General features: G+C 29.0%; 1 protein-coding gene across 2 annotated transcripts; it reads right to left on the minus strand.

Annotated features, from left to right (window-relative positions):
- Positions 1 to 401: 401 nt before the first annotated feature.
- LOC129949270 (mitochondrial carrier protein Rim2) lies at positions 402 to 27,953 on the minus strand. 2 transcript variants are annotated; one of them, XM_056060624.1, is made up of 8 exons: positions 26,953 to 27,953; positions 6,085 to 6,283; positions 5,834 to 5,901; positions 5,641 to 5,772; positions 5,302 to 5,575; positions 5,021 to 5,241; positions 1,713 to 1,828; positions 402 to 1,450 (listed from the first exon to the last, which is right to left on the minus strand). In XM_056060624.1, exons 1-8 carry the CDS (start codon positions 26,997 to 26,999, stop codon positions 1,413 to 1,415), a joined length of 1,095 nt encoding a protein of 364 aa, XP_055916599.1. In that variant the 5' UTR covers positions 27,000 to 27,953; the 3' UTR covers positions 402 to 1,412. The 2 variants fall into 2 exon arrangements, with proteins under 2 accessions (XP_055916599.1, XP_055916598.1); XM_056060623.1 differs by having other exon boundaries at positions 6,064 to 6,283.
- Between the last annotated feature and the right edge of the window lie 37 nt (positions 27,954 to 27,990).

Below are 27,990 nucleotides of genomic sequence, written 5' to 3' on the forward strand. Positions count from 1 at the left end.
GTATTTGTTTTTAGTTACTTTGAAAATATCAACTCGGATATAGAAGGAGTGGTAGTAATTATCGTGTTTAAAATTGCCCTCAATTTGTTCCCATCTTCAAAATTTGATTTTGAACTGTTTTTTAAAATCTTAAATCTTTTTGAAATGAGATTTAAGGTCCCCTGAACCTTTGCTTTCGATATAAATAAGTTGATACTTACGACATTATTTTTGTCCAAAATTTGCGAAGATGAAAAACATCAGTGGGAATTTTTACCATCGTAGCTTGCAAAGTGAAATTTGAAATTTTTGTTTTCTATAGGTTCGGACTATTCTTAAATAAATATAACGACATTCTAAATTGGGCGAGCCAAATCAAATTAGAAAACTTGGGTCGGATCAGCAGTAAAACAAAACAAAGCGTTATTATATTTATACTTGTTTTTATTTATATTTCAGTTGTTCGTTTAAAATATTTAATGACAATAGTTAGTAGTACAATGCGATTTGTTTTTTTGAAAGATGAACATTTATGCATAATTCAAAAGTACACAATATTTGTTTGTTTTGTTTTTCCTCGACAAAAAATAATTTCATGATACTACTAAATAAAATAATAATTATTATAATGTAATATGAGTTTAAAATTAAAATTTAAGATTCTATCTATTTACAAACAGTTTAAACAAAACAAAAAAAATAACTTCACAGTAACAATATAGTACATATACATTATTCGCAATTAAATTTGTCCTTTTGTTTTAATTTAATTTATTTTGTTTTACTAATTTAAATGTAACATAATTTTATTGAGTTACATACGTACATAATTATATAATTATTATAAGAATAGCAGCCTTTTTCGTTTTCGTATTATTCAAAACATATTTTTATATTGTTGTTTTATTTTTACTTTAATATATGAGAAACAAAACAACTTTGTGTATGATTTCTTTTTTAATTTTATTCCAAAACAATAATTGCGTTTCTATTTCGTTTACTTTTTACTTAATTCGATATAAATTTTTAGATAGTAAAGCCCTTTTCTACAAAGAAGTTCTTCAAGAACTATAACTAAAAAAATTACCATATTATGAATAGGATTGGTGAACATAAAACACCGGTTATACATTAAGTGCTTATACATATTTTTGATTTAAATGAATTTCAAAGTTTTTTAAAAATATGAAAGGTTATTTAATATTTAATATTATTTGAACCTTTCTTTTCAAAAAGAAAAAATGAATATAATAAACATTTATAATGAAAACAAAATTAAATAAAATGACTTTGTTGTTGTTCTTTTTTTGCAACAAAAAGATATGGTAAATATGTATGTTTATATGTATAATAGATATAAATATATGCATGTAAAAACTTAAAAATTAACTTAAATAACACAAAAAAGTTTTTTTGTAAGATCCATAAGCATCCTATAGATCTACAAGATCACAAATTATCGGTTGATCCTCTGAAAGCATTGAGAAACAAAATACGTTTTTTGAAATAAAAAATTGGTAGTTTTTAAGTTTTTTTTTTTTATAATATAATCATTTTTTTTGTGTGGGTTAAAAGTGCGTAGGTAAATTTTTGTTGCGTTTTTCTAGCATTTAAGTTTTACATAGCGACTTGAGTTTTGTTAAGAAAAAAAAAAAAAAGATATTAGTTAGGTGGATGGTTGTGTGGTGGAGGGTTGAGAGAGAGATACCGTTGCGATTGAAATTTTTACCAACCAGCATCCAAAAAGCCGCTGTTAAATCGACGAGTTAGTACATAGACGACGGCTTCGTAAGTAGCCATCATTATCGCGGTATTTGGTATTTGCCGGACTAGTTGTGTTGCTAGGCCCCTGGAAAAATTAGAAAAAAAAAATAAATTAAATTTATAACTAAAAAAATGTACAAATTAAAGGTAAAATAAGTGTTGGTTATTAAACAAAAAGATTTGAGATAATTTTAAATAGGTGAGGAATCTAGATTTCTAAACTGCTAATAGTCCTGACACGTATAAATTGGAGACTTGTGAGCTTAGTAAAATGGTATTCCGACCTCTATGCCACGTTGAAGAAAATGTTTTTGGACCACTATGTGTTCTGAGAGGAATTATGGAATATAAGCAATCTACTTCAAAACAGATATTACATATTACTACAAAAATTAAGTTTGCTAAAGTTTGGAGAACAGGTCTTTTGTACGGATGTTGTTCTTTATAGTTTAGGTGCTTTTGTTATTGCAGCTGAAATGTTTGTCATATTTGAAAAATACTTTCTTTTAATTAATTACCTTTGGTGTTTAAACTCGATTTATTTTGCTTATAGGAAGTTCAAAGTTTTATCTTCATTCATATACGTTTTGTATTAAAGTTAAGTAAAACCGTTAAATCCTTGTATACTGGATACAATTCTGTTAACAAAAAAGTTCTTGAAGGATGTTCAAAATCAGTTGTTGAAACAGAAGCAATTAATTTTGAGCTAAATCTGTTAATTCAAGATCATCATAAAATATACATACCTAACCCTTTGTTACTCCAGGCTTAATAAAGTGGAATTTGAGGTCTTAAACATTTTAAATTAATACAACAAATGACATCTTATGATGCAAGTCAAGTTTTTAAAGTGATTTCGCTACGTAAGCCAAAAAAATGCACGGCGGCGCTTTGAGCGTTAGTTTCTTTGGCTCTGGAATAATAAGTTACCCCAGTGTTGCCGTAACCGTAGTTCAATACAAATATGTTTTTTTTTAAATCGACTTTAAATTAATAACTAACCAAAACCATGAGATATTTTGAAGAACTCTTCAACTTTCAAAATATTCACTCATCTTGTTCAGTGGGGTAATGAGTTACTTAAATATAGACTTCATAAGGACTTTTATAGAAAAAAAAACTACGAAATACTAAAATCATGTTTAGAATCGACTCTTTAGCATATGCTATGGTCAAAAATACTCGGAAAAGAAATTGAAGCTAGTGCACCACAAGGTAGTGCCCTTTCACCACCCTTATACTTTCTTAAATATACTTGAGCTATCCCAGAAGACATCCACACTTTCATGGCAAACTCATTATAAAGACTATACAAAAATTTGCAAAATGCAGTCGATAAAGTTAGTGGTTGGACGCAAAAAGGCGTATTAAACTAAACTATACTCCACTGCCAATATTTGAATGATTTTGGATACAAAGCTTAAATGAATGCACTGTCATTTCACTGTATGGGTCAGTACAAAGAAAACAAATTCTGAACCCAAGCAAAAAAATTTAAACAACGTTTCTCGTGGAATAATAAATGGCCCTAGGGATATAAGAAATAGCGATTTACATATATCGTAGCCTTCAAATTGAAACGGTTACAGAAGTGGTTAAAAACATTCTGAATCAATCAGTGTCTGTAAAGTTACCCCAAAGGTACCTATTCACACCAAGTTTCTTTTGAAGACATATCTTAAATTTTAGTTCGACATTTTAGGTAATATTTTTAAGAAACATCGTGTCATTATTATTGGCTTTTAACTTTACTCTACAAATTTCTAAGATCCTTATCGAATTCTATATACACAAATATACTTCTTTTTTATTTATACTTTGTAAAAGTATCTAATACTTTGCTCCTCGTATGTTTAAAATTTATTGGGCGAAGTCACTTCTACTCAAATAAAAACCAAAAATGGAATTACCTATTTCTGGGTGACGATATAATAATAAATAAAACATTATGTACGTAGATTGATATAAAATCATCCATCGAAAACATGACAGCGATCAACGCATTTCGTATTTTCGACGGCAACGAGTATAAAGATAAAAAAGTTTTTTTTTTTTTATGACGTGAGTAGAGATTTAAACAAAATAAAAACATTTCTAAAAATAATGCGGAATTGACGCTCGTCTGGTCTTCTATTGACATGTAGCAAATTTTTAAGTGCATTATGAGGGAATGTTGTACATTATTTTCTGATGCTGTAAAACATCTGCAGAAAACATTAACATGAAATGTTTTCATTTTCTTAAGTAATATGAAAACACTTAAGTCTTTGGGATATCTTTTTCCCATATTTCAAAATCAGCGTAGTTTTTCGGGTTATTTAAAATTCATTTTCTACAATTCTCGCAAGATTGAAAAAACATAAACATTTTTAAATGATAATTGCATGTCTAATAGTTTTTCCCAGTGTTTTTGCCAAATCAAAGATTATAATTACTCAAAAATAAAAAATAGAAGATAACCTTGAAAAGAGAATTTGTAAACAAAATCAAAATAAATAAAGGCATTCAGTTTTTGTTTTTATTTGCATTCTCTTAATAAATGATTTGATAATAATTAAGTGGGTACAAAGCTTTTTCCACAGTTAGCAACTATGGACTATCAAAGATAAGATAAAATAAATATTTATTTTGTTTTAGAAAGATAAGTTTAGGTTTTACCAATTTTTAAATTTATTTTTTCATGTAAGTGCTCTCAAAGATAGAAAATGGGCAACGACCTCAGAGACCGTCGAAAGCCTTAAACTATTTAAGTGACAACTAGAGTAAGTTCCATCTTTTGTTATAAGTATACTATCTTTTAAAAAAAAGTTCCCATGGACAAACTCTCAACAGAGTGAATTCAAAATAAAGTAACTACTAGCAAAATTGTGAATGTTTTTATATGAATTGATGGTAAAATTACTTCACTAGTACGGCTAAAGTGAGTGTTACGGTTAAATTGTTTAAGGCCATGAATACAACTGACTATTTTACTAAAATAATGGTAAAAAGGTTGAGGCAACAAATTTTACGATATTTGAGTGGCGTAATTCAGTTATTGATGTTATCAATGAATTTAAAAGTTTTAAATTAGATCCTGGAGCACCTTCCCAGAAATGAGAGAAATAAGTCATCAAATTAAAAAGAATTGTGTCCCAGCTCAATTAAATCCTACATTACAAACTGGATCCCACTTAAGAAATTTCATTTTGTCCTTTGGGAGTTGATTTTTTTGAGATCTAGTTCTTAGGATAAAATAATAAAGAAAGAAAAATAAAGATTCAAGCAAATAGCTTACCTATAGAGTCCAGCTCGACCTTCTTCCTTCCATACGGTATGTAATGTTTGCCAAAATTTATTGTACTTATTACCTTCTTCTCTCAGTCTTGTTCTCGCAACTTCATGTGGATAGGCGATACATGATGCAATTGTCTTTGACGTAGCGCCAGCCAACATAAATTCAAAGAAATCACGTGATGTTTTAAGATCACCTGGATGGTGTGTACCATGATATTCAACCTTTTAAAAAAATATATATATTAATTCAGTTATTTATTGACCCCTCTTTCATAAACATACCAATTTCGATTTAATGGCTTCATATATAACAAAATGAACTACTGTTTCTGAGATACCAACATAACTAGCTGTTATACCCTTATAAAACCCTCTTACTCCACCCTGTGCGTATATTCGTGCAATGCACTCCCTAACTGTCATTTGAACTTTGGAATTATAGTCCAATTGTAGTCGAGTCTTAACAAACCAAATTGGATTTGTTGCTGAAGAAGCTGCAAAGCCTGCACATGATGCGCTCAGTATATGGACAACAGGTGAATCTTTTCGAACGGCTCTGATGTATTAGAAAATAAAAAACAAATAAGAAATCAAAAAATATCGTTGGGAGAAAAAACTTACCCTAAGCTATTTAACATAGATTTTGTTTGAGAGTAAGTGCAGAAGTAAATTGCGCGTGATGGTGCAACGCCAACGAGATTCGGACCTAATCCTTTGAATAGAGCACGAGGTCCTTCATTTTGTACTATGTGTCTATAAAACAAAAAGAAAAATCATTAATATAAATATTTTATGAATTTAAGGAAAGTCTTACTTCAAACATTGCACGATGCTCATACTTTTGGCTGTTGATGAGATGCCACAATGTGAGATGGCCATTATCTAAAAAAATGATTTTAATAATTTATTTAATTAATTTAACAATTTTATTTGTTTACGATTTTTGAATTTACACAAACGAATACAAAACAAAAAACATGTAAGGAAAACAAAAATAAAGGAAACAAAATAATAGGTGACAACTAAGGAATAAAATGTTACTACCCTCCGGACACCCCCAATCACCTGTGGCTGCGGTCGCTTCCTTAAAATAGTTGTACATAGTTTACGGCGTTGTTCAGGTCTTAAAAGTGCTTCGCTTTGATGTGCACATCCTGGTGCTTCTGGTAATCGTGGTGGTGACACAAAAGACGATGAACTTTGTAGTCTCGTTTTAACAACTTCAAGGGGACATGTTAAAACTGCTCCAACTGTGCCAGCAGTTCTGGAAGAAAAAAAAAATTAAACAAAAATCAGTTGAAGTATTGTAGAAATTTGTTTGTAAATAAAAACAAAAAACAACAAATAAATAAAATAATATTAAATGACGAAAGCGAAAACAGAAAACAACAAATTGCACATGGTAACTTTATCAATTTTAGTGGTGTCTCAAAATAAATTTGTTTTGATTGCCTAACGTGCGCCCACTAGCTTAGCTGCGCTGCCTTGTCGCACCATCACCATCGCCGCCATCACACCGTACCGAACGGCGCGATTCAGTGATTTCGGGGCAACACTTTTAGAATTGAATATGTGTTGTTTTCTGTTTGATTTGATTTTGTTCAAGTGCCAAGTTGTTGTGAGCAAGAAAACAAGACAAACCATTTGGTGACAGGAAAGGCATATAGTAAAACTGCACTGAATCTTAAATGGATAGTTTTGGAAATAAATTTCAAAACATTCACATTTTTTTTTGAAAAGCACTTCAACAAGTTTTTAAAGATAAATCCAAAACAATGAAGAATTTGTTTGAAGAGCACTTCATTTAAAGTTGTTTTCAACGAATTCATTTCTTTTTGGAAACATAATCATAATTTTAAACTTATTTTAATTGACTAAGGTTTTTGTTTATATAAAATGCTTTTTTTTAATAAGGTTTTTCCAAAAAAAAGTAGGGCCCGAGCGAAGAGTCATAGAATTCACCGAGACTGTTTGTCTTTAAACACTGAAGGCGTTTTTTTTAAAGTTCTTAAATAATTTTTGGGTTGACATTTGGTGAAAATTATTTTTCAGTATGGTGATTACTTTGGGAATAAAGAAGGATAAACGTCTTTGAGACACAAATTGGCACCATCAACACTTTTATAATGGTTCAAGAGACCACCTGCACTTGAGTTAAATTAATTCAGAATTATTTTTGTAAGCCTTTAAAAATGTCTCTAAGTTGACAAAACTAAACAATGGGAATTTACACTAAAGTTAATGATTTATAAATAAATTAAATGCTTCTGTAGACATTTTAAAATTGTGTGCTATTTCTTGTAAGGACAATTGTTGACATTTCGTATTGGCTTTAAATTATAATTTGCGGTTGAAGGCTAGATAAATAAATATATTTTTGTTTTTGTTTTCCAACAAAGTTTTTCTTGTGAAAGGACAATCTGCAAAATGTGACTTGCTGAGGTATTACGACGAAAGAAGAGTTAAATGTTATAACGCTCTTATTTATTTACATTTCTAAGAATAAAGAAGTAGAATTGATCAGTTTGAACATTTTGTCTAATTCGTAACACTTTATGTACGCCTTTAAAAAATTTTCAGCTCTTTTACAAATTAAGTCAAATTATGTGAATATTTTGTTTTAAACGGAAAACTATTCATAGTTGCAAAATTTGTTTTTGTAAGTTTTCAACGATTTTCACATAATTGTGTGTCAATGATGTGATATTTCAAGCGGTGTGAACAGAGATTAGGCTACATTTTGTACAGCTTATCAAGTTACTAGCTATTGAGGTGTCTTTAAAAAGACTTGCGATGCGAACCTGTAATGGGTAGTGATTGTATTTTGTTATCGTTTTATCGCTCGCGTGGCTTTAAGATGAGAACTGCTCTTCACGTTAGACGTCTAATTCTTGTTCTTGAATCAAATGTTTGCTCCACATTAAACTCAGAATTAGAATTAGAATGAGTTATTATATCTTTGTTTCAGGAAAATTGTAATGTGCTTTTTTTAAAGGAATTGACTGCCTACAAAGTCTTCCGAGTTTAATATTTGTCACAATATCTGCTTCGGGGTAGATTCAGGGCTGAAAGTTCTTCGTTAGGTTCTTACAGTAACAGAAGAATTGCGCTACTTCAAAATCTGCCTGATATTTTGTTAAATCCTTGTTGCTTTCAAATTTGTGGTGCAGCTTTGGGTCTTATACCTTTTTGCCGATTTTAATGCACAAAATTTGTTCAAGAGGTTCCGTGCCCAAAAAAATTTATTGTCGTCATATGTCACTATCTGGCTGGTATTGTCAGTTGTCAATTTGCTTTGATTGCTAAGCGATGCATTATCGAGCTTAATAAACATTCAACTAATACTATGAAACTTCAAATTGCAGTTGAGTTGTAAGTCACTAGGCCCTAGTTTTCAACGGACTGTTGCGCCACCCAGTGTATTTTTTTAAATCGAAAATAAATTGATTTATTTTACTTATGAAAAACCCCCAAATGAATTGAATTTTTGAATGATTTTGATTTATAGACATTTTTCCATCGTCGTCTGTCTAAAGGTAAAGATCTTATCTTATGTTGCTAAAACTCTTATAAGTATTTTTGCATTACACAGGGTTTTTCAAAAAGAGTTTATATTCTTGATAACTTCACGAACTCCACCACAACGATTGGCATTGGAATAGACAATAATTCTAAAGGTCTTTCACCACAAGATCTCTGCCAAGTGTGAGTGCTTCTTCAAGAAAATGGCTGAAACACAAACACCATTCAGCTTTGGCTTCGTCTGCGTTACGTTGGGCCTGCTTCGAGGTTGTTTCAAATGACACTTGCAATATGACATTTCTGTCATTAGCAGCTGTTATTTTTTCTCAAAATAAAAAAATAGAATTTATCGAGGAAGTAGCTTACACAGCCTATAATAATCAATGGGAATCCCTCGTAAAGCAAATGTATTTTGTTTTTTGACTTTTTTACAGCTGTTGAGCTGTCAGACAAAGCAAATGTTGCAAATTTGAACTAGAGCGTCTGTCTGCAGTCACATTACATCACATTACGATATTTCCTTACGATTGTCAAATGAAACGTGAGTCGAAGCTTCATTGTGGTAGCATGCATTGAATTCCTATGGCTGAACTCGTGCATATTAGGCGAAGCCGAAGCGTGTTTGTGTTTTAGCTATAATACGGGCAAGAAAGTTTTTAAAACATAACAAGGAACTGTAAATTTGTTTTACTTTTTGAAATTTACTTTAAAAATTGCAGTGTGTTGTTTAACTCTTTTAGTAATGGTGTAATTTTTACTTGTAAAATGTCAAACAATGACAGCTTCTAAAGTGACAGCTGCTCAAAAACGGAAAACCATATTCATATGTAAATACATATGTACATATATAAGTTTTGTAAAATTTTAAAGGGCATTTATAAAAAATAATTTTCACTGAACAAATTCTTTTTTACTTTTTACTTTCTATTGGTCGGCATTTTTGTTTTATATTGATGCTTGGAACGAGCTATCAAAATGTATCCACGCGTCTCTTTATAGTAGCCTTGCCCTACAAAACTTAAATAACGGCATAAAATTTATTCAAATCTATGTATGTCTAAAATATTATGTAGATTATTTGTTTTTTGTTGTTGCAATAAATTGAAAGATTTGTAAAAAAAAATAAACACTTGGTTAATAGAAAGTAGATAGTTTTATGTCAAGAATATTCTATATTTAGAATCAATATGGACGCGTGTTACTAAAAATGTTGTATTATTGATATTTGATAGTGTTATCTAATAGATTACGAACTTAAGTTGAGGGACAGTTAAAACATTGAAATCTGTTAACCATTGTTATTTCTCTTATCGATATTATCACCCCACATTTACTTTCAATGCAGTTTAAGAATTAAACTTAAACTTAAACAAGTTGACTCCCCATGGAGTATTTACCCACTTATGTTTTTAAATGCCGGTAAAAGAAACAATGTTTTGAAAACAAAAAAAAAAAAACATTTGTTTAGCTTATCACATTTTGATTGAAAAATAGAAAAACAAACTTATTCTGCTCGATCTTCTTTGTTATTTAAAAAAAATGTGCATATACGTATTTCAAAACAAATGTGCACACATAAATAAACAAAACAAAAGTTAATTATATTAATAAAAAAAATAAAACCTATTTAAACCGATTCATTGCGTATGATGATGATTCGACTTAAAAATCTGGTTTTCAGTGGATTTCTGGACTGAGAATCAGACTCAGATAACCTCAAATCTGAAATCTGCGAAGATGAATGATTTGAACTTTAGTTGTTAAAGTTGATTAAAATGAGAGACATTAACTTTAATCAGAAGAAATATGAGCGTTCAGTTACATTATATTTTGTTGCATTAATTATTCATTTGTTGTTGTTTTGTTGAGTACTCTTTCTGTCATTTTGAGATTTATTTATTATAATAATAATTTTTATTCTGAATAAACAGAATCATTAAATTAATTTATTTTTTTTTGTTCTATGAACAAAACAATTATAGATATTACCAGTTTGTTCGTTGAGACTCAACTAAATTGGAAATTGGATAATGAACAATTCCATTTTATTATAATTTAGCAAAATAAAAACGAACTATATAAGTTGAAAATAATTCTATAAAAATACAACATCAATGTTTTTTGTTATCGTTCGTGACTGGAATTATAAATAGACAAAACCTAAAGTAGACGTAGTTGTTTAGCAGAGTTGCGTTACGTAAATAATTTGCTGGAGCAAATGATTGAAATTGATTGTAAGAGTCTTTCTTTTTTTTGTACTTTGTTTAATTGGATGGGAAAATGAAGGACAGGTTCGAGTCAAATAAAAATAAGTTGAGAACTCAATTTAATAAATGTAAAAGTTATAGAAAAGCTATTTTATTCTTTAGAAAAGAAATAAGCTAAAAGTTGTATTTTCTTTGGAAATTGAATGAGGGTTCTTTCTTAATTGTTTGTGATTGATGAAATATTTTCTTAGTTTAAACTTCAAAGGTCTCACTGAATAAGTTAAATGAAACGAATAAATACCTATTTAGAATTATATTTTTTGGAAACAGAACAAAATATACAATCTGTTTAAAAAAGCCAAAACTGGTGCTAATAGAAAAAACAATTCATCGAGATTTCCATTGGTAAATTGAAATACCAAATAAAAGAAATGAATTTTTTCATAGCGAATGGAACACGATGATAAATAAAATGCTTCTTTTTTCAATTGCATTGACACTTTTAACTGTCTGAGTACAAAATTTCATTCAGATTTGAGTTTACTTGATGAGATTCAAATTATTATTATAAAAATAATTTTCAAAATGTTTTCACAGCAAATGTCACGATTAGTTCTGCAAATCTTATCTAATATACATCAATTTCTCTTGTCCAAGACGGTATTCAGATTTTAGGCGACACATATTGACATTTCAGCAATTGATTTTACTCTAAAACTTTTCTCTGCCTAACTTTCCTGACTTTTTTTATAGTCAATTGCGAAATACATTTACAATCATAAGACGTTAAATTGAATCGCCTCATAAGAATCAAATGTCAACATAGTCTAATGAAATGTAAAGAAGCAGAAAAACGGAATTTTGACATATTTCGATATTTATTGAAGCTTTCCATTGGTTACTTTGAATTTCAATTAAAATGTGAGATTAATTCTTTCACATTATGTTGGTGTTATTTTTAATTGTGTAGGTATATTTTTCAAATTTCCATTTAATTTTGATTCAAGTGGATCGATTTTTCGAAACACAGTATTTAGGTAGTAAATTAATATTTCCAAAATATTTGAAGTCCAGTTTATCAGTCGATTTATAAAAATTAAGAAAATTACATTCATGAAACTTTGTATTATTTTTAAAGCAATGGAGGTTTAATCATTTAAAAAAACAATAACTAAAATTTGAAATTAGTTTTTCTGCACAATGTAAGACGTACGAAGACTTTTTGTGTAAATTTGAAAAATTTTAGAAATGTACTTTAACCATTTTTATAAATTCGAATTATGTTCTGAGCAATCGCTTTTTAGTTTACTTACAGTTTTTGATTTCACTGTATTTTCAACTTTTTCTTCAAAAATCGGCCCATTCACAAAATAAACCGATATGAAAGAAATATCACCGAAATTCATCTGAATTTTTGACAAACCCTCAAAAAATCAGATATATTTGAAAATTGGAAGGCATGTGACTTGAAATTAAAGAAAGTGTATAGTATTTGATTGGGCAACTGCTAAAAAATACCCTTCCACTTAAGTTAACTTTATTAGAAAGTTGACTGGAAAGAAAAATATCCATAACTATCAAGTCAAGTCCACTCATGTCAAAATGACAGTTGTTTATGTTTTTTTCATTAAACTAAAAGATGATATTTTTTACTCTATGATTTATTTATTTGCTGCACAATTCAATTCAATGTTTTGTGTAAAAGAGTTCCTTGTGTAAAAGTTGTCCTTGGAAAAGAAACAAGTTATATTTCTTTACTTGTAGCTTGTCAGAGTTTTGAAAACAATAATTTTTTTAGTAGTTTGAAATGAAGGTAAAAGACGTTAGTGAAGTAAAGTTCGGAGTTTTAAATGCATGATACTTGGAAAACTAACTAGTTGCCTACTAATAAAGGTTTTTGTGTTGTTTGAACTTTAAACCAGTCCAATGCTTGTTTTCATTTGTTCAAATTGGAAAAATTATCTAATACGGTCTTCTATTGTTAAATCTGTGTTGTTTACAGAATTATGCGATTTCTTATTTGTGGATTTCCATTAAAATCTATTTTCGATGAGTTCATTTTCATCTAACTGACAGATGAAGATTGGTATTGGTTTTCTGTCAAATGAAACACCTAAACCTTTAAAATTAGGTTTTCGACAGATTAACATAAATATAAAAGAAATTGTTTATTATTTGTTTGTTTTAAATAATAAAGAAATCCATAAAATAATTCCTATAGGTATCAACTAATTTCTTTGTAGACAGAAAAACAAATGACCTACGACAAGATTACCTTTTAAATAAAATTTATTACAAAAAACCCATCGATTATCACGTTTTAAAAAACAATAAATATTTAAAAGCTTGTCAGCAGTAAACAAAACAGGAAGTCGATAACAATACGAACGGTTATTAAACTTTTTATTACAAACTCATTACCCCTTTTAGTAGCTACAAATTACTTAACCCCAAACCTATAAAATTGTAATAATTATACGACAACAAGGACTTTTTTTTTATGACGAAGAGAGTTTATGGGCCAATTCATATTTTACCAACTGGGAAATCATTCATGCAAACCTAATAATAACAAGAATTGAACAATGTAAACACAAATGATGGCTTGAGGTTTATGTTACATGAACATAACATTTGTTTTCTTATAAATAGTTATCTTTCCGTACGATGACATAAACTTTTATAAAAGGCACACAATTTAAGGCATCAAGAATGATAGCCTCACGGCAGAACTATACTTATACCCATTATGTAGCTCTGTATCGTAATGTATCTGCATAGAAATTGATATTAATTCACAACGGATATAGAAAAAGGCCTATAACATCCTTTTATAGCCTCCCCCATATAATATTCAAGGTCACCAGATGTTGGCAAGGATATTTTTTTTCTGAAGTCTGCCAGTTTTTGAGAAGAAAATACTTTTGAAGATGTAAGAAAACATATAACAGCAATTTGAACTAGATACACTACAGAATGTGGGTCTATAGGAATTCTTTTGATATTGTGTATGTAATTTCCTTTTGGCAGGATATTAATATAAATCAATTTGTAATTGAATTGATTATTAAATATACATAGGTATGTTTGTAAATAGCCCTGGAAATAAACCAAACAAAAAAGTTTGATCAATAAAAAAAGAATCACAAAGGTTAAATGAAATAATTGATTTTCTTCTGAATAACATGAAAGTAATCTTTATTTATTTGAAGCTTCTCCATTTCATAACCTTGAGAAGATTTTATATACATAGATTTTTAATTTTCTGTAGATAGGTTATAATAGCTCTGCCAATTGAATTTTGACAATTCGAATCTGTCAAATTGGCTGTCATTTGGCAATTGGGGAAATTCACAGAGCAGTTCGTCCGAAGAAGCTTCTATGCAAAACAAGATGGCTACAGAGGATTGAAACCCTCAAATCATATTTAAGACACAATTTGAATGATTTATATTTGTATTTAAATACTGAAAAATTTATTTCATTTTAAATTCGTGTGTCTTTACCGAGCAGCTGATTGTGAAACGTCAAAATCATTCTGCACTAACTTTATATCCGAATTTTGTACACGTCGGAGGGGAAATTTCAACTACTTTTGTAGTTAGATTTGACCAATCAGAATCCCTTGACTTAGTAGCCACTATCTTTGTGAATGCGACCAGTGTTTTTGATATGAAGCTAGGTCAATACTCAAGTAATGAAAAATTGTTGTGGTTTAAACTGGTGGCATCATTAGTCCTTATTTTTTTTTTGTTGTAGTGAGACAATTCATGCTGTCTCAGTTTTTTTTTTTGAAATTAAAACATCGACGACATTTTATTTCAATATTACTTTACCTTACACAGCGCCTAATCATCAAAGTTGGTCGAATATCTGAACTGATCGAATACGCTACATAACTCGTTTCCGCGGCGGACATATGCCAGTATTTTTAAAATTCATATTTACAAGATTATAATTTTAAAAAATAAATTCTTTAAATTTTTCCATTTTGAAATAAATATCAAACTTGACAGCTCTCACTTTGTGTACCAAAGTATAGAAAAGCGTTTTTTTTTGTAATCTAAAATTTTTTTAATTTTAAAAACTCGACCAAATCGAAAACCTTTTGATACTTAAAAAGAAAAGAAAACAAAAAAGAATATTTTAAATCCAAAGACTCACCAAACAAAATCAGTCATCCGCAATTCAATAGCACAGTACGAGTACTCAAAGTAGATTATATTCGAATTACTGCATATCCAGCTGGCTGGAAGCAAGTTTTTCATAATTCATCATCTGCATCAGGTATACCCATCGATCGATTGGATACCATCAGAGATTAACATTATTTGAGATAGAAGATAACACACGTTCGAAAACCAGTCGATTGCTCTGAAAAAAAAGTTTACAAAAAGTGAGGCTTGCAGCGAGAGAGACAGTGAGATTGAGAAGTATACAAAAATAAATTTGCATAATTTTTAATATAGAGCAAGACAGAAGTAGAAAGGATAAATTATTTTTATTTTTATTTAAATAACATTTTTAATTATTTCATAGAAACATTATCTCTATCAGAATGTAGGTAAGTTACCTAGACTGGTAAATATTTGTTTGAAGATTTAGATAAGTATTGCATGTTTTTCAGACTTTACCTCCTGTTTTGTTTTGTTATTACTTTTAGATAAAACGAGATTAAAAGATTAGTCATCAAAAAATTTAAACATTTTCTAAGCAAGGCACATGTAATATCCTTAATTAAGATGTCACTTTTAAAGCTTGACATTTGAAAAGTAAAAACTACCACCAATACTTAAAATTAAAGTTTAATTTTAAGAACGTACTGAGAAAATGACAGCCTTGACAGCTATTTGGCTGATATCTTTTTCCATTGTTAATGGCATACATTCTGTTTTACAATGACAAGTTATTTTCAATTGATGTCTCTTAAAAATACTCTCTGTCTTAATTTTATTGAAAGCATTGCTCTTGACACTTGACAACTTCCAAAAAATGACAATTCGTGAAAAAAATAAAAGCAAACAAACTTTGAGGGTCTTGCACATTAGAGCGAACAAGGAATGGCCGAACAAACGTGATTTCAAAGTCAATTTCAAACAAAAACACAGTTAAATTATAAGAAACCAATTGACACTAATGCTATGATAATTAAGTTTGCATTTTGTTCTCTAAAACAAGAAAATTTTGTAAAAATAATTTGGTAAAACGAATTGCAGTGTTGTTGCTATAACTGTCAAACTCTATTCGAGGTCCACATACCATCCACACTGCAACGGGTAAATTGTTCGCGTGCAACTTAGCCTCAAAATTATACCACTCCTGTTTTATTTTTTTGTGTGAAAGATCATGGCTGAGAAAAATATGTACAATTCGTCGCTGTCTGCGAATAGAAATAAAGCTCATCTGAAAGCAAAGTCAAAATATGGACGAAATAAATTCAAATGTCAGAAACGCAAAAGACATAAGGTGTGTAACCAACATTGACCAGAGAAGCCAATTGTCAACAATTATTGCCCAAATGCTGTTCCAAACTACACAAATTTGAATATTTCGAGCAGAAGCGAGCGCTGACGAGAGAATAAAATAATTTACTCTTCTGACAAATTCTGGCCGAGAAATTTCTTTGGGTGTGTCAAATGTAATATTGTGGTGCGTAAAATGACTGATTGATTGAGTGCCAGAAAATGTTTTTCCAATAAATCTTTCCCTACTTGTTTGGTAATTTCAAATTTGAGAGACTAACATCTTCAAAATGTTAAGAACAAACCTTTATTGATTTACCAAATTACTAAATGTCAAAGAAAGAATGACTTCTCAGAAAAAAACTTTTATTATTTTCCCAAAAATACATATTTGGCATCACTGTGACTGGAACCAAAACGGCATAAGTAAATGTCAAAATAGGACATTTTTGCGAGTGAAATTTGTTTTGCAAGTGAAAAAGTGAAACTTTAAAAATTAATAAAAAAACTTATTTACTTATGTTTGTTTATAAAATAAAATAACGCGTGTGAAAATCCGTGCTTCGTCTAAGAAAAGTTGAGTAAGTAGTTGCATACGTCTAAATGTTGGTAGGTCTAAATTAGTGTTTAAAAATTGCAAGTTGACTTCAAATTAAAGTCCTAAGATCGTTTAAAATAATCAAAATCAAATTTACTAAATTAGCTTTAAGAATTTACTAAATCAGTTCAAATGTGAGCTTTTTCTTTTTGCCAAATTCTAAGGAAAACGCGGAACTTTAATCACCCAGGAAATTACTCGAATGTTAAGGTATCGTTTCGTGTACAGAGCTTATCTGATTCATAAAAAATAACAGGCTTAAGAAAGGACCTATTACAAATGTTTATTATAAATATCAAAAACAACTTTTGAGTCAAAAGTGAACATTTTTGTTTTCCTAAAAAGTTGGAGCTCTATTTGAACGCTTAATATCATAGGTTTGAGGAAACTATTCAATTCCTTATTCATAATGAGGGACTATGTCTTCTTATAAGAGTCCAACAAGCATACCTTAAAAATGTTGAGAGATAAATTTAAAGATAAATTGTTATAAATCCAATTTTAATTCAAAATATCTCCTTTAAAACGTATTTTCATTGTTAATTACCCAAAAAGATAATTGAACCCGAGCATAACGCCCTCTCATCATCCAATCCACCACAGGATAATTTAATTAATTTGTTGCAGATTCTCAATTAAATTCTCAGATTTTGTCTTTTCCCAAGACCCTGACGACTAAAAGAATTTCGGAAGAAATTAATTTCTGCAAAACCAAAAATAAAAATAATTACTCATGTGTCACAGATTGATCAATAAGAAAAAACACAACGACAAAACAAAACAATTCTACCCAATTAAGAACCACTGACGTTGCATTGTCGTCGTCGTCGTAGGTCGACGGTCGTCTCTTGTCGCTCGACAACAAATTTCATTTCATAACATCATTTTATAAGTAGGAAGGTAGATACAGAGGTACCATAAACGATATAGAATCGCATTTGTTTTGTATCTTACCTTCCTGAAACTGAAAATACACTTTGGTGGCGTTGAGTTATTTTTAAATTTGAACCACAAAATTGTTTTCAATTGAACATGTTTAAGAATTTGTATTGTTGACGAACACGGCGCGATGACTTCGTGTATTTTTCAATTTAATTACAATTTTAAACAAGCGTATTCAATGTAAGAAAAATATAAATAATTATAACCAAATCATATTAAATTAAATTTTAAAATATTTGCATTTATCCTTCAATATAATTTGTATCCAAAAATAGATAGTAAATTTCTTTGTGAACATTTCTTCATTTAAAAAAACTCCCTAGCAAACAAGTTTTTTGATAGATGTTCATTTTCTGATAATCCTATTATAGGTGAGCTTTTGCCTGACTAGTTTGTAAGTATTGTATTTTATCTAATTTTAAGTTTATTTAATTAAAAAAAAAAAAAAAAAAAAAAAAAAAAAAATTGTTAATGGGTTTTCACATAAACTTAAGCTTTCCCAAATACACATGTTATAAAATATACCCTTTTGTAAACCTATTTAATTAATATTGAAGCTGAATAAGCACTTGCTTTTGCACTTAAATTTAATATCCTACCTATTGTATACTAACCTTCTAATTAATGAAATAAATAAATAAATAAATAAAAATTTAAAAAAATCTTTTTTTTTTCACCCGCTGTTGTTGGCTCGGAAATGAAGCATGGCAATTCTTAAATATTGACCTCCAGTCCATTGGTCCCAATGTTCCATCGTCTATGTACATTTTGGAAAAGCCTACGTGAGATACAAAATCACTTTCGCTTTGACGTCATCAACCCTTGATATTTTCTTTTAAAACGATTTTTCCCTAAAAGTTTGAATCCTATGGAAAAAGGAAAGCGTCTAAAAGAACACAACAACAACATAAAAATATGCGTACGTGATTGTCAGCACGTTTTATGTTTACATTTTGAATTCCTATTTCACAATCATAACAAATAACAAACATCAGCTGTTCGGAAGTTATTTTGGAGTGGTAGTTTTTGTTTGGTTGAAGATGTTTGATTTCAAATTTGAAAGAGTTTGAATGACTTGCAGAAGGTCGAATAAGTTTTATGGAAGTAGTTCCAGTTTCAGTTTAAGAAAAATAAATGGAATTAATTTTACAATTGATTTTTATATATAAATGCTTTAATGGGGTTTATTAAGTTGGCTGTCATCATTCTGCTAGATTTAAATGACGTTTGAGAACTTTGAAATATGTTCTTAAGATAATCTTAAGGATTTAAACACAGAATGGGTCAGAAACTCTAGAAACAATTACGCCATGAAAATGTTTGTTGTGAAATAGAACTGAATTTCAGTAATGCGTTCTATTGTCATTTAATCTTCCGGATAACCAATCAAAATTTGCATACATATGTGACAGCTGTCATTCAATTTTGAAGAAACTAAATCTATTGAATTAATTTATTTCGGGATTTTGATATCTTAAACATTTTGAAAAACATTGGGTACACATAAAATATTATTAATGGGTTGCTTACATTTTTGTAAGATTTTTATATTAACACATTATCACTAACAATTTAGTCAAAATTATTGTTTAATGCTTTATAATTCCTTTTTTCATTTAAAGGTAAACAAGGAGTAGGGAATACATAAGGAGTTTCTAAAATTCAACTTAAAAGGGTGAGTTTCATTAAGTAAATAATAATTAATTTCTTTTTCCAAGCTATTTAATAATTACTCGTCCTTAAAATCACATAAAACAGCTGGGATTTTAAAAAATATATATATTTGAGATTCAAATGGTAGCCACTATTTATTTTCTAGTTAAGTGATTTCCAAGCTATTTTAAAAAGTATTCTATTATTTAATTTATGGTAACATTTTTGATACAAAATCAAAAATGTTTTATAAAAACTAAGCTTCTGAAATTTACTATTTATATATTAAGCAGATTTAAATAAAATAGACTAATACTGTGTTCGAAAAGCCACCAAGCAAAACTCTTACTGAACGCGCTTTTAAGTCATCAGTTCATACATTTTTTTAAACATAGGCTAACATTTTGAAATTACCCATGAAATTTCGCTAAAAATTCTGTGGCTAAATTAATGTGTCTTCAAACTTCCAAGTGTTTAACATTTGTCTTATTGACCTTAAAAAATTGCTAATTTAAAAAAAGTATAAAATTAGGAATATTTTTTAACATTAATTAGCTTGAAGTTTATAAACTAAAGCTATACGGAAAAAAGTGATATTTCCGCACCGTGCACAATTAATTAGCTTATTTAAATATTACCGTTTCTTTTCTTTTTTGAATTTATTTATAGTAATACAATTATTTGTTTCTGAAGCTGCAATAGAAGGCAATTTCATTAAAACAAATGTTTAAAAACTCAGAAGTAGTTTTTTTTTTAAATATTGAGACATAGTGGATATTTATATTCTCTTGGGATCTCAGAAAGATAAATTTAAATACACCAATTTGTTAAACAAATTTTTATGCACTCCATTGATTGAGTTCTACCTTTCGACCGACACATGGTATAAAATTTCTATTTAAACTCTGGAAGTACTTGCAGTTATATGTACATATTGATTTAGCATATCCCCTTAACTCTCACAAATTCAATTACATTTATATGCATCGCATGTCACATCTAATTCAGATAACAAAAAGTAAATGCCTTAATTTATGTAGATAAGTAAATACCTATTTTTAATTTTAAACGCAAGACTGCAGCGTCTAGTGATTATGTTTGCTGTTATAGCTTTAGAGTGGAATACCTTTTTAAACGCTTATGCACAATTTTATTAATAACAATCGTTAAATAATTAAATATATATTTTTGTTTTCAATGAAAAACAAACAAGTTTTTTATTTTTCATTCAAACTGTAATTTAAGTTTCAAAAACAAAATGAATCGGAACAAGTTTTGTATCATATGCAAATTCATATGTGCAGATAGGTATTATTTTGTTGTATTATATTTTGTGTTTATTGCGGCTTTTCTCGGATCTCAAGAATTCAAATTGACCGGCTTTATGAACCCCCGCATAAATAAACCTCATACACAGGTCTAAAAATAACTCAACAGAAAGAAATGAATACAACTGAATAATTTATGCATATAAAAGTATATATTGTTGGTTTATATCTCTTTTAGCCTATGTTTTTTTTTATTTTTTTTTTTTGTTTAATTTGTTTTTATTCTTATTTTCTTGTTTTGTTTTTATATTTCTTTTTCGCCGTATCGTATCTTGTATGCATTTCTCTGAAGCCGATTTGTTGAGGCTTCGTTTTTATTTACATGTCAACTGCGAATATGTTGTTATTAATGTCTTAACTTCTTAGCTTTACTCATTTTGCAATATGTATTTAAAAAAAATTCTTATAGGTACAAATAATGTAAAAGTTATTTAAGTGGTTTTATTGCTTAAATTAAAAAAATGTTATTGCATTCTAGAATATCAATTTTCATAGGATATAAGTTTTTTTTTAGTACAAACAATAATTTTTTGTAAAATATCTTAAACATGCATCATATGAACATTTATAAAATGTTTTCATTAAGAATTTAATAAATTAAAGAATGCGTTTCACCAATGTTTTTGAGTTTATTAATTAGGTCTGCATTTCAACGGAAATAGAATGTTTTCAATTTTGTGTCTTTGTTTACACAAAAACATTACGACTCAATAAATGAATTAAAATAGGTATTTGAAAATAATGAATTTTGAAAATATTTTGGTTGTTTTGAGAAAATAAATTATTTATTGCATCGTCAATTTTCTATCTACTTAGTAAACATTTTTAAGATGTTCAAATATTTTGTACAATAATTATAATTAATGTAAAATAGAAACGAAGAAGAACAACAAACATTTGTATATTTCTTTTGTATGCAACTTTTTTTAATTTAAAATTTGAACCTAGCAAAGAGTTTAATCTAGAAAATTTGTCATTGTGAATTTTTTTTCATTGGGTCAAATTACCAAAATTGATTTCAGAAATAAAAATTGTTGTTTTTCTTTATTGTCTGTGGAACCAAAAAAAGGTGTAAGTTTTAACTTTTCATTGAGAGTTTTGTTCACTTGATGAATTTTTAAACATGTGCTTGATATTTTCAACACTAATAAGTTTAAATAAATTTTTATTGAGAATCAAATAAATCACATTAAAGGAATTCCAATAAAATAGAAATTATGCAAAAACTATTTCTATAAGAAATAATTTTTATATGGCACCTGTTCATTGTTGCATACATTCAGAATCATTATAAGGAGTTTCTAACGCAGTATCATCGCTATATAAAAAGTGGAACTAAAAATAGTATATGTATTCAAATTATTACGACTAAATACTCATTGCTTTTTTTTCTTTAGTGGAAATTAATTGTCTTGTTAAATAATCCTTGATTTTTAGAAGAACTTGAATACAAATATTTAAATCGAATCATGATACGATTTTTGTTCTTCATATGCATGGTCCGTAGATACACATTTTTTTGTTGTTATTTTTCATATTATTGTGACATTAAAAATGTTTAAAAACTAAAGAAAAGCGTAAAAAATAAAAAAAAAACCCGAACAACATGTGGCTATAATATGCCATTGATAGAGCTTATAATTTATTAGGCCTCAAAAGAGGCAGACAATACACCGTGTAGACATACTTCAATGAATACACATTTCCTACTTTTCAACGACAACTATAATTTATTTTCAACAAATATTAAATAGTTGGATGGTTTTTTATTTTTTTAACATATGGATGATTTTAAGCAAAATTATATCACTAGAAGATTTCTAAAAAAAATTGATTATGTCCACTATAAGCCCACTTTTATCCCATTAATTAGTATAGCAAGAAACATATCTTATGTGGACAATTAATTAAATTTTTAATATATTATATCCCAAAAAAAGAAATATTCAATATTGTACTTAGGCCCGTTTGCTGATACTAGTCATAACTATTTAAGTTCTACATAAGTTACAATGTCCTACTTAATGGTTTGCACAAAACTTAGAGTTCGTGGGCACTAAGTGGAATTTATTTTATGGGGAAGAAATAATAGAGCATAAAGTCCTTATTGGCTGAAACACAAACAAGCTTCAGCTTCGACTTTGTCTGACAGCTTAACAACTGTAAAAAAGTCAAAAAACAAAATACAATTGATTTTGGAGGGATTCCCATTGGTTATTATAGGCTGTGTAAGCTACTACCGCTATAAATTTTTTTTTTTAGAAAAAAATAACATCTGCTAATGAAAGAAGTGCCATTTTAGAAATGTAATATTGGAAGGTTCATTGGTCGCATTCACAAATCAAGGGATCCTGATTGGCTAATACTAACTACAAAAGTAGTTGAAATTTCCCCTCCGACGTAGTGTAAAAATTTCGGCTACAAAGTTAGTGCACACTGGTTTTGACGTTTCAAAATCAGCTGCTAAGAACAAAAGAATTCAAATTGAAATGAATCTTTCTGAATTTAAATACAAATATAAATCAATCATACTATATCTTCTATTTGCTTTTATTGAATTTAAAAAGAAAACAACATTTATTTAAAGTTCTGAAAACACAAATGTTTCTTTCTTATTTTATATTATATTTGTATTTGTCATTAATATGAAAGTTCCAGATTGACTAGCTTTGAAGTGCAAATTTTTATTCACAAAGCTAGTTGAATTTCGACTACGTAGCATACGAAGCCGAAGCTGAAGCGTGTTTGTCTTTCAGCCAATAAGGTTATGCCCTTTGATGACATTTGAATAACGTTAACAAATATGTATGAATTTGGAGTTGATATAATGATGAGGTTTTCGAATTGATTTAAGATAAAGCTTTTCGTCAAATTTACGATAGGAATGAACATTTTGTTTGGCTTCTTACAAAAGATTTCGCCCAACTAAAAATACGACAAATGAATTTAAATATTTTTTTTAAAAGCGTCATCTTTTTGCAAAAATTGATCCGTAATTTTAGAAGCAACGTTGACGCAAAAAGTCTGCACATTCTAAAAACGTCCATATCGTTAATTAATATTTAAAAATTATTTTGTATTCTTTCCACAAGTCAAAACTTCACATCGAATTTTCAAAAAATCGGCCTTAATAATTTTTTTAAGTTGAACATATATGTACGTATGTATGTTAAGAAATTTTATATGCAACTCAAAAATTTAAGTTTCGTATAATCTAATTCTAAATTCCAATTTAAACAAAATAAAAGATGTACAAATTATATTGAAGCATATTTTGATATATGTATGTACATACATAATTTAAAACAGAAATTTGAAGGACTTTTAAATTTCTTTCGTCAGTTTTGTGAAGCATTAAGGCAGTCAAAAGAAAAAATTTGTTTGCAAAGAAGAAATGTTTGCTGGCCTTTACAAAAATTCCTTAATAAAAAATAATTCTACACTAGTATCTTGATCCTTAAGGAGAAGAGGGAGGTAGCTATTTTTGAAATTGGCTGAATCAAATGAACAATTCCTGTTTAAGTTTTTATTGTATTGACATTGTCATAGAAATGTCACTAAAGCTAAGCAAATACTGTTTCAAAATGTTTCGATGCATAAAAACATACTTGGTTCAGCTGTAAAAACATATTGATAAATAATTAATTTGCAAATAATAGTTTTTAATAATGAAAAACACAGCAATTTAACTCATTTTATTTTTCAATAACCAAATGCTTCTGTAATTTAAAGAAAACTTGGTTGAAACTTATCATCTCACGTTTCCTTCAACTTTTTCCAATTGCTTATTATGTGATTTCTTATGAATGATTTTTCTCTGAATTGATATCAACTTACAGTACACTATATGACCGCGTTCTATCTAGATACTCAATTCCTTGTAATATTGAACATTACATGAATGGCTGCTGCAAATCACACCACAAAATCTTACGATTTCAATGAAGTACGAACGGGATACCTACATAATTAATACTAATTAAGCCTTTTCAATTTTATTACTAATCAATTTGACGACTAGAAGTTAAATGATTATTTTAACCTTGTTGAAAAATTAATTAGCTTTTATCTTATCACCATTGTCAAGAAATTAGCCTGCCTACGAAACCATTCGATTTCATCCCAATCTTGTTAATTTATTTGTTTTTATTTTTATTCATTCAACTGATTTTTTGTGGTGTTGTTATGATTTTGTTTTATTGCATTTTTTTATTGCGAACAATATTACGTTGTTAGTCAAAGCGCAGAATCTAGTTTGAATATCAAACGCCAGATTCAATTTACTCCGTTTTGTGTTCGTTGAAGAAAATGAGCATTCTACATAATAGAACCTGACACCCAAGTAAACAAATTACGTTTTACATTATTCAATTATACCTTTATACATCCATTATTCACATTTTGTTTTGTTTCAAGTCATGTTTTGAAAATAAAAAATAAAAACAAACTTTAAGTACGACTATAAAGCTATAACAATTTTTAGCTTTGAGAGGGAAGCCACATTTTTTAACCGGTGCAGTTTATTTATTTTTGCCGGTAAAAGTGTGAAACAAATAAAATAACTACAATAACAAACTCGAAGTTAATTTTGAGTCTTTTTTATTTCTTTAAATGTGTTTTTATTGTCATTGAATGCACGTAGCAAGCAAAATATAAAAACCTGAAAAGCCTTAGTTATAGGGAGAAGGCAGGGTTGCATAATCACATTACAAATGTACTTAATTTGTTATAGAAAAAAAATGTTGGCCATACTCAAAGGATTCACTTGGCTCTGAGCCAATTTAGATTGAAGGAACCATTTTATGAATTAGCTTTGAAGAATCAATTCCTTTGTCTACAGTTCCAAAACAAAAATTAATAAGCTCCATTTGGCTGTGGTTGTATTGTCATTGGTCAGCTTATAGAAAGTACATAATGAACAATTCTCAAGTCTCTAGTCTTTTTTAATTTAAATTAATAAGAAGAATTACTTTATTTCTGTTCCAATGCCAAAAAAGAGCCCCCTGGGTTTCCTAACGCAATATGCAAGAAGTTTATTTGATCCACTATCTGGCTATTATCTACACAACTTATGTATGTATGTACATATGTCCAAAGCTTCCGTAACTCCACTTAAGTCTCTTAGACAGTAGACAAAGAAGATTCTTACAATGATCAGTTGGTAACAAAAGCAACGTTGATTCATCTAAGTCGTTTGAACTTCATTGTAATGGGTCTTGTATCAAACTTTTTGACCGTTATTTTAACGGATTATGCTTCAGTGAATTAACAGGTTGATTTCCTTCCATTCATAAATTCAACTGCAATACTCCCACTGACATGAAAACGTATCTGCCAATTACAGATATTTATTTTTTAGCCGTACTTCACGCATGTGGAATTCTTTGCCATACCATATCTTTAATGCCATTTCAATATTCAAAAATTCAAAAACCAAGGTGCTTATACCTTCTTTCAAATCCTTTCTAACTTTTCTAATGCCAGCATGTCTTTGGCATAAAAAGGATAACAAAAACCCTTTCAATACACCTAGTCGCACTTTATTTTACAGTTTTTGTTGATAGCTTAAGCAAAAGCGATTTTTCCAGCTTCAACTTTTTTCAAATTAAAATTTTTCAAAACATCACATCCCTGGATAAAACAGATAGAGAAAAGGTAGCAAAACCTTCTTCAAAATATAAAAATAAATAAAAATACAAAGAAACAACAAGGTATTTAACAAGAACTTGAACTGCATAAGAGTTTCCGACCCCAAAAAGAGGGACAAGAGGGTGTTTTGTTGATGATGAAGCCTACTAAGCCTGTTGTGACTACCAACCTCTTACAACCTAGTATAGGCATCAAAACAAACCACTTTTTGTATTCGGTATACAAGGCAAAAAGCTTATTAGGTTTTATTTTAGGCGTAGGCATTTTACAAGAATATATACATATGTATAGATATTCAACGCAATAAGGAAAAACGCGTGAGGTAGGGTAACAAATTAAATGTTGATTTTATTCATAGCATCTATCGTTTCAAGGAGTAAAGCCAAAAACCAAATAGGTACACGAAATTACGAGTCACACTCTCTGTTATCACAAATATTGTTTCACACACTTTGGCTAATTTAAATTTTCCTGTTTCTATGTCAGATATTGTATTTATTGCCAAAAATAAAATAAACACAAAACCAGCGTCATTTAGAAGAAAAAAAAAATATAATAAACTTTCCACTTACCCGCCAGCAACCAAGTGAATGATAGTGTCGCGTTCTCTTTGGGTCATGTCTGGTCGTCGTCGTAAGCTGCTGCTGCTGCTAATTCGATGGCCCGGTGATGGTGGTTGGTCTTGATGTTCTTATACTTCTTTTTAAAAACAATTTTCTTGTATTTATATATTTTTGTTTAAATTTTAGTGAATGATTTGATATTCAACTCGATTTTAAATCCAATAAGCATGAATGAGAATCGAGTCGGTTCGGTATCTTGATTAACAACGAGATTATCTCGAGAGAGAGATGAGGCGAACAGAGAAGAAAAAATGCACTTAAGGCACTCGATGAGGAATCCTACATAGCTAGCTAATTTCCATTTGCCGAACTCATAAGAAATTTCAAGATATTTTTTCTTCTTTCACTATCTTCTTGTTTTTCCTCCACCCGATTGATTGCAATCGAAACAAAAACTCACAAAAATATGTTTTTATTTTAATGAAATTTTAAGTGATTTTCTTACAGATTACTGAATATTTTATTAATTAAACATTTACAATTAAATTTCACAAATTTTCTTTGAAATTTCGATGGATTATGTAATTTTTAAGGGACACAGTGTAAATATTTGTATAGATCTCTACTCTTCGTCTTCGAGGGAAATATGCATAAAATATTACAATTATTTTGCTATTAAAACAATTCAGATGTTAATTTTCTTTTTCGATGTTTAATTTAAGGAAAATCAAATTGAGAAAAAAAACACGAAAATTTGTGTGTTTTCGGTCTTTGCTCGTCGTCGTCGGTCGCTCGCTGACGGTTTCTCTTTTTTTTGATTAACGATGTTTTTGTTACTAAACGAAACGCGGCTGTTGTAAGCAATTTGTTTGTTCTCAGATTTATGTATGATTAATTAATGGCGCACTATTTATAAAACAATCAAGTAATTTTTATTATATTATTTCTTAAAGAGAAGAAGAACACTTTTTGATTCACGTGCAGATTGGTGCAATTTCTCATTACAAATGTGAAATTGTTGAAATGTTGACTTCATTTGCCGAGGTT

Source organism: Eupeodes corollae, chromosome 3, assembly GCF_945859685.1.
Source record: "Eupeodes corollae chromosome 3, idEupCoro1.1, whole genome shotgun sequence".
Classification (NCBI taxonomy): Eukaryota; Metazoa; Arthropoda; class Insecta; order Diptera; family Syrphidae; genus Eupeodes; species Eupeodes corollae.

Excerpts from the sequence above, each read along its gene's own strand:
- LOC129949270 (XM_056060623.1), bottom strand. The coding sequence starts at position 26,999 with ATGACCCAAAGAGAACGCGACACTATCATTCACTTGGTTGCTGGCGG. Across the intron at positions 5,242-5,301 it reads AAGCCATTAAATCGAAATTG|GTTGAATATCATGGTACACA; the intron begins GTATGTTTATGA and ends TTTTTTTAAAAG. Across the intron at positions 1,829-5,020 it reads GGTCGAGCTGGACTCTATAG|GGGCCTAGCAACACAACTAG; the intron begins GTAAGCTATTTG and ends TAATTTTTCCAG.